Below are 18,287 nucleotides of genomic sequence, written 5' to 3'. Positions count from 1 at the left end.
AAGTATGTTTTTGAAACAAGGTTCTGGTCACAAGTGGTTATTTTCTCATTATCCATGATCCAATTGCAAATGATACATGTTTGGCTTAGCAAAATCTAGAGAATTATTACAGAAGCCAACTGAATTGAAAGTCCTGCAAGGTATGCCCTTCTTTGAGAATTCCTGCAGTTCCATTTCTGGCTATAGCCAGGTATAACACATAAACAATTTATTTCTGCATTTCGTCACTTCTGTTTCAGCATGAAAAAGCAATCATATCAAACCACTGCAGAATCTGAAAAATTTCTATCCCAACTTGTTCCTATATTGGCCAGTTTTTAATCAGTAGCGATGTGAGTCTTGATTTCTGTTTAAAACAAAACCCCAAATTCGGCGAGTTCCAAATTTTAAGTGTGTAAACTGAATAGAAGAAACAAAAAATGAAGAAAAGGAAAGCATCTGGTGAAAAGCAAGTGAATTTCACATTCATTTCCTCAGAAAGCCAAYGTGCTTTYCAGTGAATGRTATTTTCAAAAGAGATTTTCTGCTYTYAACTGTGTTTTACTCAGCAGCTATAACCAGAACCTATCAAAGTCATTGAAACAACCCAATRGGCCCTGAAGTGCACCATTATCCCATTTAATAAAGCCTGCCCAGTATTTTTCATCTCACTGAAGCCTAACAAGAACAGTAATGTGACCATCTAAATTGCTGAAACTGTGAATTCTTTTGTGGCTAAAGTGATATGAAAGAAAATTATTTGTGGAATCATGTATTCACTGAAACACTATCAAGTGCATAAGACATTTTGCATACRTAAAGATTCACAAAGAGAGTTTTCAGAAAACTCTCAGTTTTGTTAAGCCATGGTCTTCTACTCTTGAGACAAATCTCAGTAAAACACATCAGGTATACAGGGAAYGTATGAAATGCCCAAACACAGGAAATTCACAAACCCTTGACAATTCTTTTCAGTCTCAAGGATTGCAAGAYAACTCTTGGACCTGTCACCACCACTGAGAGCTGCCAAATCATGCTGTCATGGCAGTGAACCATCACCCAGGAATACCAATGCTCCAAAATGCATCACAGTGATGCAGTGCTGCAGGACACTAATTCACCTGCAAGTGCATGTGGTGCTTCTTACCTCATGAATTGCATTGAAGAGGCTCCAGTCAAAGTTTGTTAGTTCTAAGGCAAGATCCCAGGTGTTAATTCCCAAAATCCTCACAGATCTYTGCTGCAATTCCTCGTTTTCAGAAAATGGGTTCTAAGGGAATAGAGAAGAGCAAAAAAAAACCCTCAAGGAATGCCAAAAGTTCTGCAATGGAAGAGTTACTGGACTAARGTACCAAACAGAGCTGAGTAAGTAATCTTCTCTAAGTGCACTCTGAGGGCTTTTTTCCCCACTAATCAAAATGGAGGAGCTATAACCTGTTTAATAAATAGCCTGAAATGGGAAATGGGTCAATAGGATCAATGATTTGCCATTGGAGAGTGAGGCCTTGTCCCTCTCTCTTCTCTCCCTCTCCCTCTCTCAACCTTGAATGTAAAACACTGACCAAGCAGACAGCATAATGAARATAAAATCCCTGAAACTATCAGAAAATAAAACCTAAATTAAAACATCAGTAAATTTTCTGATACAAAAAGAAACATTCTGAAAACACATTGGATTTAGAATAAATGCACATAACTTGCCCTCCAGTCCACCTTTACAAATAACGTAAATCCATACATTTTATGATTAATCTACTCCAAATGTAATCAACAAAGAGCAAAACGCTGGGGTTCTGATTCATAAAAGTTACTTAGTATATTACTGTGGAGTGCTGTGGTACTGCTGGTGCTCAGGGTAATTTCACATTGCCATTATTAGCTTGGATTTTCAAAGTTTTGCATTTCTCTTGGCTTTTTTAACCTCATCAGTCTGAAACTTGGCACATGAACCATCTGCCAAGATGAAAGATTATTCTTATCAGTTAAGCCATTACTTTGGTGCTATACTTCTGACAGTTACAGCAAGTTTTGAAATTTTTATTAGGTAACTAATGAAACTGGGYTGGCTGTCACCTGTCCGCACTGGAAACCTCCCCTTAATATTCACATTTTTCGAGGTGGCTCGAATGCCAGAGATAATGGGGATGACAGATTACAATGATAGTGGCATGTCAGCTCTTCGGGGCACATTGATCCAASCAAATGTAAATAGACATTTCTCATCCTGAGGATGGATGCACAGATCCTAGAGGTACTGACAGCACGGAGGAGTCAGCTGCAACACAGTCCCTGCTCTTTCCTGGAAACATCTGCATAATTAGCAGGAAATTATTGAAAGAGCAAAGTGCCTGACTGCCTGCCTCACTGAGGCTTTGGGAAAGCACGGAGGGAGGGAGTTTTCAATCCTGGTTTCTGAAGACAGAGGGAAGGATGAGAGAGATCTGCTGCCTCTTGATCCACTTACCATCCCAGCCCCAGCGTGGGGATGGACAGACAGACACGAAGGAGGAAGGGGAGAGGACACACCACCAGTGACATTCACCAGATGACCATGTGCCTGCCACAATCAGGGGTGCACTGATGGTTCTGCAGGAACTCACATGACATCCATTTCCACACATTCCATTCCATGGAATTTGTCCACTTTGATTAGGTACCAGCCACCCTAAGTGCTACAGAGGCACAGGGAAGGGTGGAGAGAAAAGAGTCACAAGAGCCCTGAATAATCCTCATCCTCATCCCATCCATTCTGGTACAAACTCAGGTCAGCTTTTCCAGGCTGATGTAGATTGAAAGATTTAAGCTCTACAGAAGCTTTGGTTTATTTAAAATTGATGAACAAATTCCATTACTGTTCAGTCAAATGTTAATGAAAGAATTTTTTTTGGAATAGAGCAGCTCAATAAGCTCTACTAAGGAAGCAAAAAATAAATTCTGCGTTGAAAAAGCCCTCTGACAGGATACTAAGGTTTTGATTTGGAGTCAGACAAACAAAAAATGAGAAACATACAATATCAATCCTTACCAAAGAATCAGTCAGATCTTTTCTGTATACAAACATACGACTGGATGACTCCAAAGATTTTGAGATAGCCAGGTCATTTGGCTTTAGTTCATGTTTTTCTGTAAAAACAGCAAACAARACACAGAAATTTCAGAACAGAAGTAAAAAGCTGTATAAGAGAAATCAAGGTGCAATTGTATTTGTGAAGCCAAATCAACTTCTYAGAAGGTAACTAAGCATCAAATTCAGTCTCTGTGGGGACCCATCATCCTCACCTGTTCAGGCAAGACAAAGGCAAGACACCTCTGATGGACCATAGCACAAAATCTTCCTGATTCTGCTTTCAACCTACACCTCACATAGATCAGAAAGAAGCCCTTAAATCATCCAGTCCAGCCTCCTATGCCTTATAGATCATTTCATTTCAACCCAGTGCATCTGCTGCAAATCCAGTGACTTTTGTTAGAGCAATATCTCAGCCTCCAGAGCTGTTGTGTGTCACTGAACACAAAACCAGAGGTGTAGATGAAATCAGTAGCCACAGCTATTCAACAGGAAAAGAAGTTTAAAGTAACTCAACACCATAAAATTCACTCTACAGAGCAGAGCCGAGTATACATACTTTATAACAAAATATTATGGTAATTATTCTAGGCCTAGAGTAATTTATTTAGGAAATATCTGAGTAACACAGAAGGACACTGGCAGCAAAGAGAAAGGACTTTTTTTTTTTTCCCCTCCACTCCGAGTACTGGTTCAGGTCTGTAGAATTTGAAATTAACTAGAGAAAGGTAGGGGGATGAAATAAATCAAAACTCCAAACACAGCTTTAAAAACTGCCCTGGGAAAACTCTCTTCCTGTGGTCTCCAAGTAATCCTCTGGAGATCTGATACATGGTAGACTTAAAATCACTACAGGCACAYTGACAGCTACCTTGGACTCTGCATTGCCCATGAGGAGTAGGACTAGGAGCAACCTGAGAGCCAAACATCATTTCAGACAGTTTTCCCTTTTATYCATGCTCACTTATCCACTGATACACTTATCCAGTACAATAAAAACAGATTCTCTAATGCTCATACTGCTGCCCTCCAAGTGGCTGAAAGACCAAGTGTTCTAAGCATCACACATGGCAAAAACACAAACCAGAAAAAAAAAGSATAGCTGGTTGGTGTTTATTACTTGCAGCACAGGATGCATAAGAAGAAAGATACTGAAATTGTTGTATTYCAAATTAACTCAGGCCATGTAACTAAGTATCATTTTTGGGGTTACAAAGGTCATGTACAAATGGCTTTCACACTATACCTGCATTTTATTTATTGCTTCTCATTGAAAACCAAGTGGCAACCACTTCTATTTTGTGGCTTTCCTGGGAACCAATATAGTGTGTTTCATTATTTATGAATGGTTGGTTTTCTTTAGCTAAGCAGGCAGTTAGAACCAAATTTATTGCTCTCAGAGCAAAACTTGCCCTGCTCTTGAACAGGAGGGAAAGACCTGAAAAACAACAGCAACACAGTGRTTTTGCAATGCTGTGAGATGCACTGGAGGTGAGTTTGGGCACACACAAGGGAAAAAAGAATATGCCTGCAAATGATGCAGCCTGGCTGGCCAGAACACCCACGTGTAATGCATYTGATGGCTCCTCTGTGCCTAGGCTCTCAATAACCAGAGCAGGGCACCATCTATCTCCCTGCCACCTGCAACAGTGCACTCAAAAATATTGAGCTCAGCACAGGGGAAAAAAATGTGCCCTTCCACTTCTGGATCAAAGAAATGAACAGAACAAGCCAGCATTTGTGTATATTTCATTTAACTACACTAACAAAGAAGTAGCAGTGAGTGCCATAACTTTAAAAGCCATGTTTGTATTCGGGAGTCGACATCAACTAATGATATCTGAGAATATTGCCAAGACATTCTACACTCATAGGCCTTCTTTTAAATACAGCTTCCCATTTCTATGCACCTAGCTGAATYGCTTCCAAAAGACACCACAACGATCAAAACAAACCAACCAAGGAGCTTGACACCAGCCAAACACCAAAGAAGATCTTGGGACTTCGGCTGGTCCCTAGCATCTCTCCAGGATCACTCTAGCCTTTCTTAAAAACAACAGTAARCCCTTCTGTTTAATGACTAACACTAAAACAATAGGCAAAAGATGTCAGTTGCAAGGAAGACTGCTTGTGAAATATTGCTGAGATTGCTCTCAATGTCTCAACTGTGCAAACATGTCTCCCTCCCTTCTCCTCAAGAATATTTGCTACCCATGCCATAAATGAGRAATTAATACAGTTAGTATTTGCTATTCCCTTCTATATTTTTAAAGCAAACCATGCCTCATTGCCTTCAAAATTAATTTAAATTCCAAAGTAGGAGATTCRTCTGTGGAAAAGAAATAAAATCTTGCAATACTGCTGGAGACTGAGAGTTCTTTACACTCCCTTCCCAGCCAGGAGATGCTACATCCCACAGTACCCAAGAAAGAGCTGTTGCCATGGAAACGAGTCTCTGRGAAGCAGCTCCTCATTGTTCCCCTGGTCATCCAGCTGTGGGCCCACAGAGGAACAGCTGTATCCTCGCATCAGAAAATGTCACCCCTCCCTTACCTGGTGCAACAAAAGGTAAATAATCAGGTGAAGGGAAGTTAATTACCACCAGAGAATGAGACTGYCACCAGCGCCAGCTCCTCCTCCGGGTACTGGATCTTTTCTGCCACGATCTTCAGTATCTCCTGCGCTGAACTCGACACTTGAGCTTTCACGCTGACATAGGAGTGCTCTGTTATGTAGACACGGCAGAAAACTGCACAAAGGGACAAAGACACGCTCAGCTGTAGGCAGAGATAGCTCAACAGAGCAATGAACAAACTTGCAGACCCCACTACGGCAATGCCTCAGATGCCYGGCTGCTGCAGGCAGGGCAGTGGCTGTACCCTGACACAAAGGACATGAAACTAAGCATAAACATCTCTATTTTTCCCCTTCCCATCCCCTGTCACTGGGAATGAAAGAGGCAAGCAAATGGAAACAWAAATTCCCACAGCAATATCCAGTTAAGACTCCCTACCCTGAGGATTTGTCACAGACAACCTCCTTCACTGCCTCCCTTCTCCGCAAATTCAGCTGTCACCATCTTTACTCCCTTCACTTTAGGTTCAGGTAAATCATTGCCCTTTCAGTGTATTTCATATCCACTGCAGAAATTATTTTGGACCTCTGTTTCCACCTGGAACAGGAGGCTGTGCAAGAACACTGCTCCCAGGTTTTCAACCACTCCTGATAGCTTATCTGTCTAGACATCTACACTACCTGCATTGCCAGAGTATTTTAGCACCAGCAGAGACTGCCCAAGCAGCCACACAATCRGTTCTGACAACTCATTTCCTGAATCACAAGCAGCACATATAAACAGGACTAATTTGGGGAAATTCCCTGGGATCCCTGCTTCCACTGAGGTCCATGAGTTGGTTTGGCCCTGGGAATGCTGTGTTCAGCTCAGTAACCATTTTGTTCTGCTACAAAAAGGAATGTACGCTCTCTCTGCCTGCCAGAATTTTAGGTTTACATCTTTTACCGAGTTTGCCCTAGCTAGTTCTTTGAAATATGGCTGCCAYGCTTAAAGGGGAAGAAACTGAGCTGCAGACTTGCATAAATATTTTGAAAATTGCATCTGTTAATCAGAATCGTCACAGCTCTTGGTTTCACACTCACTTCAGTGCTTAATTAAACTTTCCATTTCCTTCTACTCTAGCACTTCTTATTATAGACAGGCTGCTACCATGCCAATACAGCACAACTTTTATTCTTCAGAAATGCTGTATTTTTTTTTAATTATCTTTATTGACAGATGTATGTAGCAATAGCTCTTTGCTTGTCCTACAGATGTTCATGGCTYCAGGGCACTTTCMTTAGAAGCAGTTAAGAACTCTATCMTTGAGAACAGGGGTCAATTCYTATTGTAAAAGAGAAAAAATGAATACAAGAATGAAGGAGGAACTTAACATTAAGTATTGGGAAAAAAAATGTAATTTGATTTTATAATTCTTTTTTAACCTGTCTCTGCTGACAGAGAGTAAATGAGATGCTCATTTTATGGCAGAATCTCTCATCAGAGTGGATACAACGCATGAAGATAGAGACATCTAATTGCACTTTAAATTACTAGGTAGAAAAATAAATTTAAAAAAATCTGACAGAAATATTTGGACTCCATAAGCAGCGTGACACACCTTATAGTGAATTTGTTTGAAATGTCCTCTCTGTCATTTGCAAAGGGACTATGACAGCAATGTCAATTTATAAACGGGCTATCGATCTATCTTTTCTTTAACACTGAACTAAATCAACCCACAGGTCAGGTGCTCAAGCACAACCACCCGAGTGATTCTCCCCCTCACACCTTTCCAACATTCTATCTGTGCTACCTCCTAGGATGGACCATGTCATCTCTTTCAGGAGCCTGTGTTGCTCCCGTGTGGGAAAGAGGGAATACCAGTGGGAGGAGGTGGCCATGGGCTGCAAGCTGCCCTGGCAATGATTGCAGTAGAGGATAAAACACCTCTGGTCATGTGGCATGGTGCAGCTTGGGCAGACCTACACTCCACAAGCACCATCAGACAGCACTGCACCACTCAGGATTACATGTGCACCCTCTGCAACTTCATTTTGGCTATTTCATTCCCAACTTCATTTTGGCTATTTCATTCCTTCAATCCCACCACAGTCCATGGTTCATGCTCTCAAAGAATGAGACAAAAGCAAATTAACTCAATCAGGACTGGCCTTGATGACTGTCCCACCACCCTCACCGGTCTGTCCCCTCTCTTGTGCCAGCACACTTTCCTTTCCAGTCACCCACAAGCTGTGTCCAGCTTTGAAAGAAAAATGAATGTGGGGGTTCTCATCCAGAATAATGATTTTTAGAAGAAGCCTTGATAACACAAACCTCAAAACCCCCTACATTTGAAGCACAAAAAGAGGATTATCATCAGCAGCACATACTGTGCAAGACTTTCGACTTGGCATGGAATGAGCTCAGTTTCTATTCTGTCACAAACGAGCACTAAAAATACACTGACTTCAAGTGAACTTCCGGAGTTTTGTTCCCAGTGAGAAATGAAGATACGCTGTCAAAGAGTGAGACTGCCAGGTAGGAGGTCCCTGTGCCRTTCCCTGCTCCTGTACACCGTGTTCTCCTCTCTGCCTCCTTCCTAMAGGCACTGCAGGAGACTGACAGCTCATGGTGACAGCACGAGCACTGATGGAGGGAAGTGAAATGGCTGATGTTAAAGTGAAGCGGCACCTCGCACTCCACACAGAGATGTTTTCGAGCAGAGAAGGAACTAAAGCACATTCCCAGAGCTAGCAGATCCCGRCCCATTTCATGTGACAGGCTTATTCATTCACCTTTCACAACCAAGATATAGGTCAAGAGACCGAGAGCATGAAATGGAGCAGAAGTAATGCTTGGTGGACGGGCTGCCAGCACACCTGGGAGGCACTCAGGACTGTGACAGGGGTGCTGAAGGAACTGGACAGTCCCAAAACCCCTTAAGATACCATGGCACAACCAAATATTTCTTCTCTTGTGTCTCTAAGATCCTGTTCAAAAGCTGTATGTCAGTTAAAGAATATTTACACTGAAGTCCTTGAGAAACAATTTTATAGTTTTTGAGCTTTTCCTCTACTCTTTCATTTAGACTTACTTTCTTCTGTTTCATTCATGGTTCCTCTGTGCTGCAGCCAGTTCTCCTTTACACTAAACTGGTGGAAAAAGGTCTTGTTCTGTGAGGGAGTGGGAAAGAGAAAGAAAAAAGAAACACAACAGTGATTTCTTTGCATCCCTGCTGTTTACAAAGCAGCAATTCACAGAACACRGCATTCAACCCATATGTCTGGCCAAAAGGTTTCTGTGTAGGAAGTACACCCACCCTTTCTTGGACCAGTAAACTGGGAGTTGCCTTACTAAATAATGGCCAAGGTGGGGATTTTGGAGGAAGCAGGGCATGCCAAGGCTGAGCAGCCTGCACAATTCCAGGTTTTCTTGTAGTCATGTTCAGAGCCCATTTCTTAAACACTTATCCCTATATACGTTTCCTATGTACCAATCAGCCGATTTAGCAATTTCACTACAATCTCATGTTCTGCCTTCCACATTTTTGCAGTAACATTTTAAGCTTATTACACACTTCAGCTTCAGCCCAGTAAAATTGACGAGCRCAGCAATTCACCTCTGAGCAGTCTGCACGCCAACTTTCTCTGGCTGCAACTTCTCCCTCCAGTTAAATAGACAGATTCATGTTCCTCTCTTTTTGTCTGTCCCTGTCACAACAAATCTGCCCTTTGCTCTGTTTATTCGACATCAGTGTCAATGCCTGTGCTCAGCCTGGTTTGCCCAGCCTGCTACATCCCTCTGGCTCGGTGGGGACACACTCCTGGTCCTCTCCTGAATTTTGACATCTCCAAGGATCTTGTTAAGATGCTAATACTGTCACAGCCACTGCAGGGTAGCTCCCACAGCTGATATCCAGGATGCACTCAAAAAGGACAAAAAATGTTCCTTAAAGCAGCATTGCAGGTCTAACCTCACTGATGTGTCCTTTTTGGTCACCAGTCACCTTCAGTTAAGAAGCCAAGAAAAGAGAGGGAAGTGGGCAGAGGGGAAAAAAGTGAGATGGCAAGTCATCTAGCAATCAGCAACAATCAGCTTGTCATTACCTTTCGATGAGGAGAATACTCATCTACAGTGCTGAAACAAAAAGGAAAAACCCAGTTATTCTTTCCAGCCAAAGCTTAGGAAAAGGAAGTTTTAGCTATTACAAAGTTTACAAGATCAGAAAGTTTTTAACACTCAATGGTCACTGCAGAAAGGCTGCAGTTGTTCTTCAGGAAAAACTAAAGTCATCTGGCTCAGCCAAAGAACGTTTCTTTGACTTGCATAATTGATGTAGTGAAAAGCAACACTGCCAGCCCATGAGCTGTTGGAGTAGAGAAACACAGCAGCCAGGGTCACCCTCAAAGGCACAGCCCCTTCCACTTCCCCAATGGCCAAACCATGGAAACAACTTCCATTTGTTGGAAAAACATGCCAATTCATTATAAATACTGTAATTATTAGTAAAATAATAACTCTGAGATGACTATGACAAGTGATTTGCTTCTCAGCACCACGGAGAGAATGAAGGTACCATCTGAAGTCACAGACTGCAATTTCTGTGGGAATTTTTGCCAGCTTCTCCACAAACTATTGCTTTGCTTGTGAGCAATCCCAAATGMAACTGAAGTGAATGCTGAATCACAAACGCTGCCCAACAAATATCAGAGAAAACTGAATAATCTAGCTTTAGTTTAAAGAAGAGATGATTTGTAAAAACGAATATGCTACTTTTATCACTTAACACTTTATTGAATTACAGAAGGATGGCAACAAAAATAAATTACATTGAMTAAAAGAAGACTTGATCACAAATACAATCAATACTTACTGACGGCGATGCATCCCAAGTATCTTCTGAAATTCTTTCAGGTCCTTCTCAAGAAYGGGATACTCATACACATCATCTAACACATTTCTGTATATCGTCTGCAAAATAAAGCAGATCTGCAAACATCTGACAACTCAAACATAAATCTAAGGCATCACATCAGTGCTCTAAGTCAATTCAGGCACTATCCTACTAAAACAAATTTTATCATTACATTTATGCAAAACCTGTAAGGAGAGAATGTTCCTGTTTAAATTTCCAGACTGGGCAATATTCATCTTGTCTTTGGAGAAGCACTCTTAGTTCTGTGTGCCAAGTGAGAGGGCAAAATGTTTGTACTATTTTGTCTATAAAAAAGAAAATTTAAAACACCACTTGTGGTTATCGCAYGAAATCTGGGTTAGGTCAGAAGAACACATTCTAAGCATGACAGCACACCACACCATCATCACTAGTCCAAAATGATAACATACAGGGTCATTAGATTAAGACTTCTAAAATAGAAAATATTCTATTTTACCTTTCCTCATATTTGCACACATTTTAAACTGAGTTAATGTCTCCAACAAACGCCCACAAATCTTCCTAGTTGCAAACTAATATACAAATAAACCTTACTTCTAATTCTGGGGGAAGACATTGTCAGGATTGAAATTTTAGGAAATATTTTCTCTACACTTTTTCCAGATCTGCACACAGATCCTTCTCTTTCCCTTCTAAGAAAATGAGGATCATATGTATGAGTTGAGTCACCAGGTTTGCTTTGCYCCCACATTCACAGATTTCTGCACCAATGATTTTAGCCTATGACTCTGTATGCTGGTTTTGCACATATAACTGCAACCACCACTAATATTATTGCTGCTTCATATTGCACAGAAGCTTCAAGAAGAGAAATTGTGAGACAGTGCACAGTCACACATCTCCATGGTCAGAAAAACCTGCATCAAGACAGGTGCAACTCAGTGTGACACTACTGATGCCTGAAATGATGCCCCCTTTTCCAGTATACATCTAGAGCCAGCAAAAATCCGAAGGTCTCTGCTTCCATATGCAGAATGTCAAAACAAAACAAAACCAAAAAAAAAGGAAACTCAAGAGTTTCTCCACATTTCATTCAATGTTTCAGGCTTGAACGAATGACTGAAGAGAKAAGACCCTTAAGGATATCTCCAGTTGCAGACAGAGTTTCATCACGATAAGTGGAAGATACTGCAAAATCTCCTAAAATACTCTCACCTTTCAACCAGCAGGGGTAAAAAATATTTTTAAAAAAATCAGTAACCAGATAGACTTTAGGTTAGCTATAACAGCACTACTTGCAAATTTACAAAGGAATYATAAGAGCTTTTGGAACTCACACAGAAATATCAAAAGAACTTTGCTAAAAAAATAAAGACAACATTTTATTTATTAAAAATGCATAAARCTGTGCTGCTCTCCATGTGCACCCAGCAAAGACTAAGGAATAGGACTGCACTCCTCAGTCACAGTAGMATTTCTTACAGACACTTCAAAACTCTCTTTGTCCATGATCCTCTGGATACCAACTGAGGACCCTTGTCTGGCAGACAGGATTGGTGTGTCCAAGGAACCTCCACATCTTTGTAGTTTTATTTCTTACCTTCCTAACTTTTACCATTTTCTGGAGTCCACAGGAATTCTGTAAGTTTCATATGTTAATGTTTTAATGTTGACTGTGCTGACAATACAGGGTTTCTGTTCAAATAGACTATATTTAAGGCATTTTAGGAAGACACATGTAAAGCATTTTATAGTATAGATTTCACGGGGAAGATCTAAGTATGAAAAAAAATGTTTTATGGATTTTGCTGTTGGGGCTTTTTAGACACAGGATGTAATTAAACAGTGCTGAAATGCATCACAGAAACTGTTTCAATACCTTTAAAAATTGTTTCAAATGCTCATCTTCGTGTAACCAGTCTTTGTAGAGAGAAGTCCACTGAGACACCAAATGCAAGACTTTTCTTTTCCTACAGGACACATCAGAGTCATCTTCTTTCCCCTGATGGTTCTTAGCACAATAGGTGCAGTAGGTTAAGGAACATATAATAAGGTCTCACAGGAACTTTAAAATTAACTGCTGGCAAAGCCTTTGCAATAATCTCATTTGCTACTGAAAGGKTTTTTTCACATTGCTCAGTCTTAAATGTTTTATCCTGTCTGGAGCTTTAGGAGTTTCATAACTTTTGGGAATGAAATTCTCAGTAATAAGGATGTCGATTCATCCTCTGTGCCAACAGGATTTTTTTTTTCTTACAGATTAAAAAGGTGAGTCTATAAAATCAATTCAAAAGGAATTATACAATGTTGAGTCAYATCTTTTCTGCAGAACTGAGAATGAACCTTTGTCCTGCACACCGATGCCAACATGAATGTCTGCAGGAAGGAGGGCAAAGCATCATTAACAATAACACAAAAATCAGGCAAAGAAAGTCAGTTTCTTCTTGCCTGCACAAATTATACTATCTGCACAAGTAATACTATTAATTTTTTTTTTTTTTTTAAGTGAAAGACTATTTCTACCATCATTCTCTATTCATAAGGYAGAAATAGCCACAAGTTTATTCAAACATTGATCTGTAGCTTATGGAAGTCATTGGAAATACCTGAAAATRTATAATTCTTTTATCTCAGAATGAGTTAAGACTTACATCCTGTATTACATGATCAAAAGATCAGAGACCATAAAATTCTTTACTTTTTCTCCTTGTGTACTGTGAAATGTATTATGTAGGTATTTAAGAATTAACATAACCTGGGGAGGTTTTAACTCCACTTTAAATTCTACCTTGTCACAGTYATAAAGGTTTATTTATCTTTAAACAAAAACTGACATAAAATTTCATTGTTGCTATCAGTTAGGCATCTGTTTCACAACCCGGAATGCAACTTTGATATAAGGCTCAACAATGGATATAACTACGAGTGAGTGTGTGACCCCTGTGAGTACAACACTCAGTGAAAGGATATTGCCTCAGAAGTGCCTGGCACAAGTCATCAGTCGTCATGAAAACTGTGTATGTCAGAAGGAAGTCATCCAGGAGAGTTTCTGCAGAGGAAGACAAAGAAAACACAAGATGCAATRTATTAGCAAGAGCAGGAAGAGAGCATCTACTCCTGTTACTGTGCATGGCAGGAACAGGACCCCCACCCTTAAAAAAATGTCCAACTAATACAGAATACATAAACCTTCAAGTAACAATGCATTGCCACTGTAGAGATCAATCCCTTTATTTAACAAGCACATCCTCAGCTCCCAAAGTACCAAAAGGCACAAAAATAATTCATAATAGTTCAGGATTCAGTAAGAAAGGGTCCTTATAACAAACACTGCCATCCTGGTTAGCTCAGCTGCATGCAAAGCAGCCTTTCCACACATTAACTTGTTCTGGAAATTCAGAAGAAAACTTTCAGTAACAGGAGAGAAAACTAGGCTTGCCAAACCCAATGGTTTCAGAGCTCCCTTCCAACCGAAAATTATTATAAAATCCTTAAATCGATTTGCTTCCAATTTTATTAAACTACTCATCCATGATGAGTGATCAAGGAGTGAATTTGTATTTGGTTCATACAACAAAACATTTTATGCAAAAAAAATTTATTGGTATTTTTAACCACAAAATTAAAATGTTTCTGTTTTTTTTCTGGTTTTGGTTGTTTTTTTCCCCTAAATGGTAAGATTTTCCTCAAGTTTTGAGGTGTTCCTCTTGACTGTATTTCTTTTCATTTCAGCAAATATGCTRTGTTCCCTTTAACAAGAGAACAGCTCTGTTTTTTTTGCAGATAAGGACAGAAACAAGGACAGAGGCTGCACAATAAGAGAAGTGATTTCATTTATATCGTAGAGCAAAAATATTTTACCAGTATAACTAGCTGGTACTAGTCAAAGCCAATTATACTAAGCTGTGATTTAAGTGGTGGATTTACATCCGCAAGGACTAAGGGCCAAACCATACCTCAYATGAGAAAGATAAGGCTGAGCTCTRATTTCTGTATCCTGATTTTTTRTTTGTTTGTGATCTGTTCAGGTCCAGGCTAGTGCTTGTCTATGAGTGTGCAACTGAGAGCATCTCAGCCGTTTTTCACAGCAAGACTGCAAATTCACCATAATTTAGAGCGATTTCCATTACAGCTGCTTTGGACCTCCTTATCAGTAAGTTATTGATCCCATAGCTGCAGTGCATGATGGCAATGAGAATTCATCCATGTATCATTCACAGACAGATGTCATGCAGATAAACATGGATGGATAGCTAATGACATCCCACTCTGTGAGAAAGGGATTCAAAATACCTCCATTCTCTTTTAAAAAAATTAAAATAAACCTATCTAGTTCAATGCATTTAACACAGCTGGTCTAGAAAGAGTCCTGATCAAAAGATGCATAGGTAAAACCCCCTGCACTCAGAAGCAAAACAATTAAATCCTTTCTTCTACCCAACACTGTTAAAAATGGTGGAAAGTATTATCTCTGCATAAAAAGAGTATTTTGTCTCAGTAAATGAAAAGACATGGTGAACAGCTTGTTCTCTATCTGAAAGGTCATCTATTCATTCTCTTGCACGTCTTTTGGATGATACAATGCAGCTATTAAAGTTGGAGGTTTCACAAACATTTATTTGGAAACAGCTGAGCTTGGAGTCAACAAACACATTTTAGTTCTTTATTGAACTATGTGACTGTGAAGAGATCCTCACAAAGTCAAGGAGACATTTACAACAAATTATTTCCCTAATTTACTACTCTGTGTAGGTGACATCTGAGTTTCAGCAAAACACAACCACGTGTTCAGAAAAGAAATTAAGTCCTAGTTGAAGCAAAATTACAATACTTATCAATGAACTTCTCTAGCTGTTCAAAATAGTGTGACTTTACCATAACCACTGGTGCTTAAAAAACAACTTATAGGTTTATTTTTACTACCCAATAAGCTCTTTTCCAGATGTCCATCTTCAATTCTTCCAGCATCCCAAAGTGTTGGGATGGAAAGAAAGACTGGTTCTACTATAACTTCAGGTTTTTGCTTTTTTTGTTTTACTTTCTTGCTATAACTATGCAATTCTCTCTCCAAAAAAACCCCACAGCAAATCAAACAATGAGGGACAGTCCAAAACTGTACATTTGTTCAGATAATTTTCAATTAGTTTTAAGCCCTCTGTTCATCTCCCTAACTTCATGTCCTTCCATTCACAGTCTCTCATTCTAACAACCCAATCAAAACAAAATATATCACTCAGCTCACTTGAAATTGCACATATATATATACATAGTGATTTCTTTTATCCTCTAAATGCAGAAAAAATGCCAAGAAGTAAACTTAACAAATTATGTTTCTGACAGCTTGTGTATAGGCTAAATTTCTTCAAATTGCCTCTGAACATATTTAGAAATTTAAACCCTAGAGGAATGTTTTGAACAAAAAAAGCCTGGATTATACATGTGGTCCATTAATAGCATCACTCATCCATTAAATTACTTTAGCAAGTAAGCAATGAAAGTGCTTTTGCAAGATTAAATATCTATTACCAGACATCACCTAAAGACTTTACCATAATATTCATATTTTAAAATGCCTGAACTAGCTTGTAGGTATTTCCCTGAAGCCCTACTGTTCACTGTAACTATCTTCTGTATTTTCTTCCTAAATGCCCTGTAATTTAAGCTCATTCAAAAATAGTTTTTCATGTCATARCAGGAACACAAAACCTGAGGGTGTGCTGATACTTCAAAAATAACTTGCTCAAAACAAACAATTGCACACTTGTCAGACATTTTTGGATRTCCACCAATAATGATTTGCTGGTCTTGATCTACAAATGGAGAGAAAGGGTAGCCATGAGAGGATTTATTCACAGCCTGTTATTCATTGTGTTACTAATGATGGCCACTAAGAGCAGTAAATTTGGATTAGGAAGGGCTCTAAGTGTACAAATTGGGATGACAATTATGAACAAAAGTCTTTCTGGGTTTCTTTTCTGTTTAGTTGCATTTGATKTAAGAGTTAAGAAAAGACAATTCCAGTAAAATCATTAATAATTTACAGTTCACTATACCTCCACTCAGAATGGCAGTGAAATGCACACCTCTTTCAAAATTTTACTCCATGTTCCAGTTTCTGAATAAATTTATGACCATTCTCCCGATTATTCCTATAGAAAAAAGTTTTTCTAGCATTTGTAGGAAACAGGGAGAATAAAATGTACAGTTATAATTAGAAAAGATATTGGAAGGGAAATCTTGGTGCAAAAGCCTGCGATGCTGTGATATTTTTATTTCTCTTCTTCATGAATTTTTTATTTAATCYTATTCTTCTAGCCATCAATCTAACTTTTCTTTGTTCCTTACAATTTTCYTTTATTTGGCTAAGCAATTATTACAAAGTCTGCAGTTAAACTGCAGCTATGGAATATTTCATTTCAAAGACAATTTCAAGCATTTTAAAGCTTCATTAAGACACGCAACAGAACCAGCACGGATCCCATGGCCTCCTGTTCTTGCAGCTCTTTGGGGGCAGCCTTAGGCAGCAATCTCACCACACCAATTGTGTGCGAGTTCCACAGGCTTCAAAATAATAAAAAAACAGGCACTGTGCTTTTTTGCTATTAAATAATCAATTTGCACCAGCTTCTGCTGGGTCAGTTTCTCCCAGGTTGTGAGTCTCCTCCTTTCCCCAAGTGAAGTAAAACACAGACACCAGCTTTACCAGGAGCAGTTTCTGGTTGTGACCAAATTGGGTGTACAGGGTGATGGCAACTTTGGTGGGGAAGGGGGACCTAGGGTCCCTGAGACAGTAAATGAAAAAATATTTAAAAGAACAACACATCTTGTATTCCCACCTACWTTAAAAACAGACAGGATTCCCTACTGCTTTCTGTGTGCCCACTTCCCTCTCTAACAGAAGACACCCTTTGTCTCTGAGAAGGCAACTCTGCAAATACAACTCAAGGTGATAGTACAGGTGTAAATGCCAGGAGGAAACAACGGATTTCCTACGTAGGTTTGCACACCAAATATGATTTTTCAGCAGTTTCTATTCTCCTTTCTCCACTCTCTTCTCTAGGCAGGGTATCAATTACAAAGGCTTAGGACAGAAATTAATACAGATCAGTGGAGAAAAATCACCTGTGGCACACACATTAACGGGACAGGCAGCACACTTCATGGTGTGGCCATGTCAAACATCTGTAACCTCTTCTCAAACTGGAGCGTTTTCTGAAACTGCTGCAGTGGTGTGAGGCATCAATGGAGCAGCCTCACTTTAGTGAGTTATARCATAAACATGCAAAGAGACTTAATCTAAAGAAAATGCCTTTGCCAAATGGAGAAAAAGTTAAATTCATTTCATTAAATCAGATATATTTGAGGACAGCTCTAAAAGGCAAATATTTAAAAAGCCATCTGAAAGAATGAATAAAGAAGGAAAAGTAGGGAAACATTTGTGTATTACAGATATCTAGACATCCCTAACTACAATTATAGCAATTTACATGTTCACATTTTATTTACTGACATGCACGTACACCAATCAGCATCTCTAGGCCACCACAGCTAAACCAATATTGCATATACTTTTACATTACAAACATGTCCAACAGCTCAGACTGCATTTGGAATACACCTATTGCCCTCCTGCTAATATTAGACACACTGTCCAGCTAAGCCAGATACAATTATTCCTAATGCCTGAGTCATTAATCCCTTTATACCCACAAGAAGAGATAACTTGATGTCAAATTCCAGTTTGTCCTGGTTTTTGGATCACACTACTACATCCTGCATAGATTTTG

The 18,287-nt window shown here is 39.4% G+C and overlaps 1 protein-coding gene across 1 annotated transcript in view; it reads right to left on the bottom strand.

Annotated features, from left to right (window-relative positions):
* The window catches only part of RAPGEF5 (Rap guanine nucleotide exchange factor 5), a 153,571-nt gene that overhangs the window by 22,830 nt on the left and 112,454 nt on the right, over nucleotides 1-18,287 (bottom strand). Inside the window, exons 12-19 of the mRNA XM_057363632.1 lie at nucleotides 13,471-13,549; nucleotides 12,380-12,524; nucleotides 10,477-10,574; nucleotides 9,710-9,740; nucleotides 8,698-8,776; nucleotides 5,646-5,795; nucleotides 3,005-3,102; nucleotides 1,127-1,249 (exon numbers count right to left, since the gene is read on the bottom strand). Of these exons, the coding sequence (XP_057219615.1) occupies nucleotides 1,127-1,249; nucleotides 3,005-3,102; nucleotides 5,646-5,795; nucleotides 8,698-8,776; nucleotides 9,710-9,740; nucleotides 10,477-10,574; nucleotides 12,380-12,524; nucleotides 13,471-13,549 (803 nt within the window). The remainder of the gene's footprint in view (nucleotides 1-1,126; nucleotides 1,250-3,004; nucleotides 3,103-5,645; nucleotides 5,796-8,697; nucleotides 8,777-9,709; nucleotides 9,741-10,476; nucleotides 10,575-12,379; nucleotides 12,525-13,470; nucleotides 13,550-18,287) is intronic.

Source organism: Malurus melanocephalus, unplaced genomic scaffold (genome assembly GCF_030028575.1).
Source record: "Malurus melanocephalus ecotype Western Australia unplaced genomic scaffold, MMel_1.1 scaffold_29, whole genome shotgun sequence".
Taxonomy (NCBI): domain Eukaryota; kingdom Metazoa; phylum Chordata; class Aves; order Passeriformes; family Maluridae; genus Malurus; species Malurus melanocephalus.
This window is presented reverse-complemented; position numbering and strand designations above follow the sequence as displayed.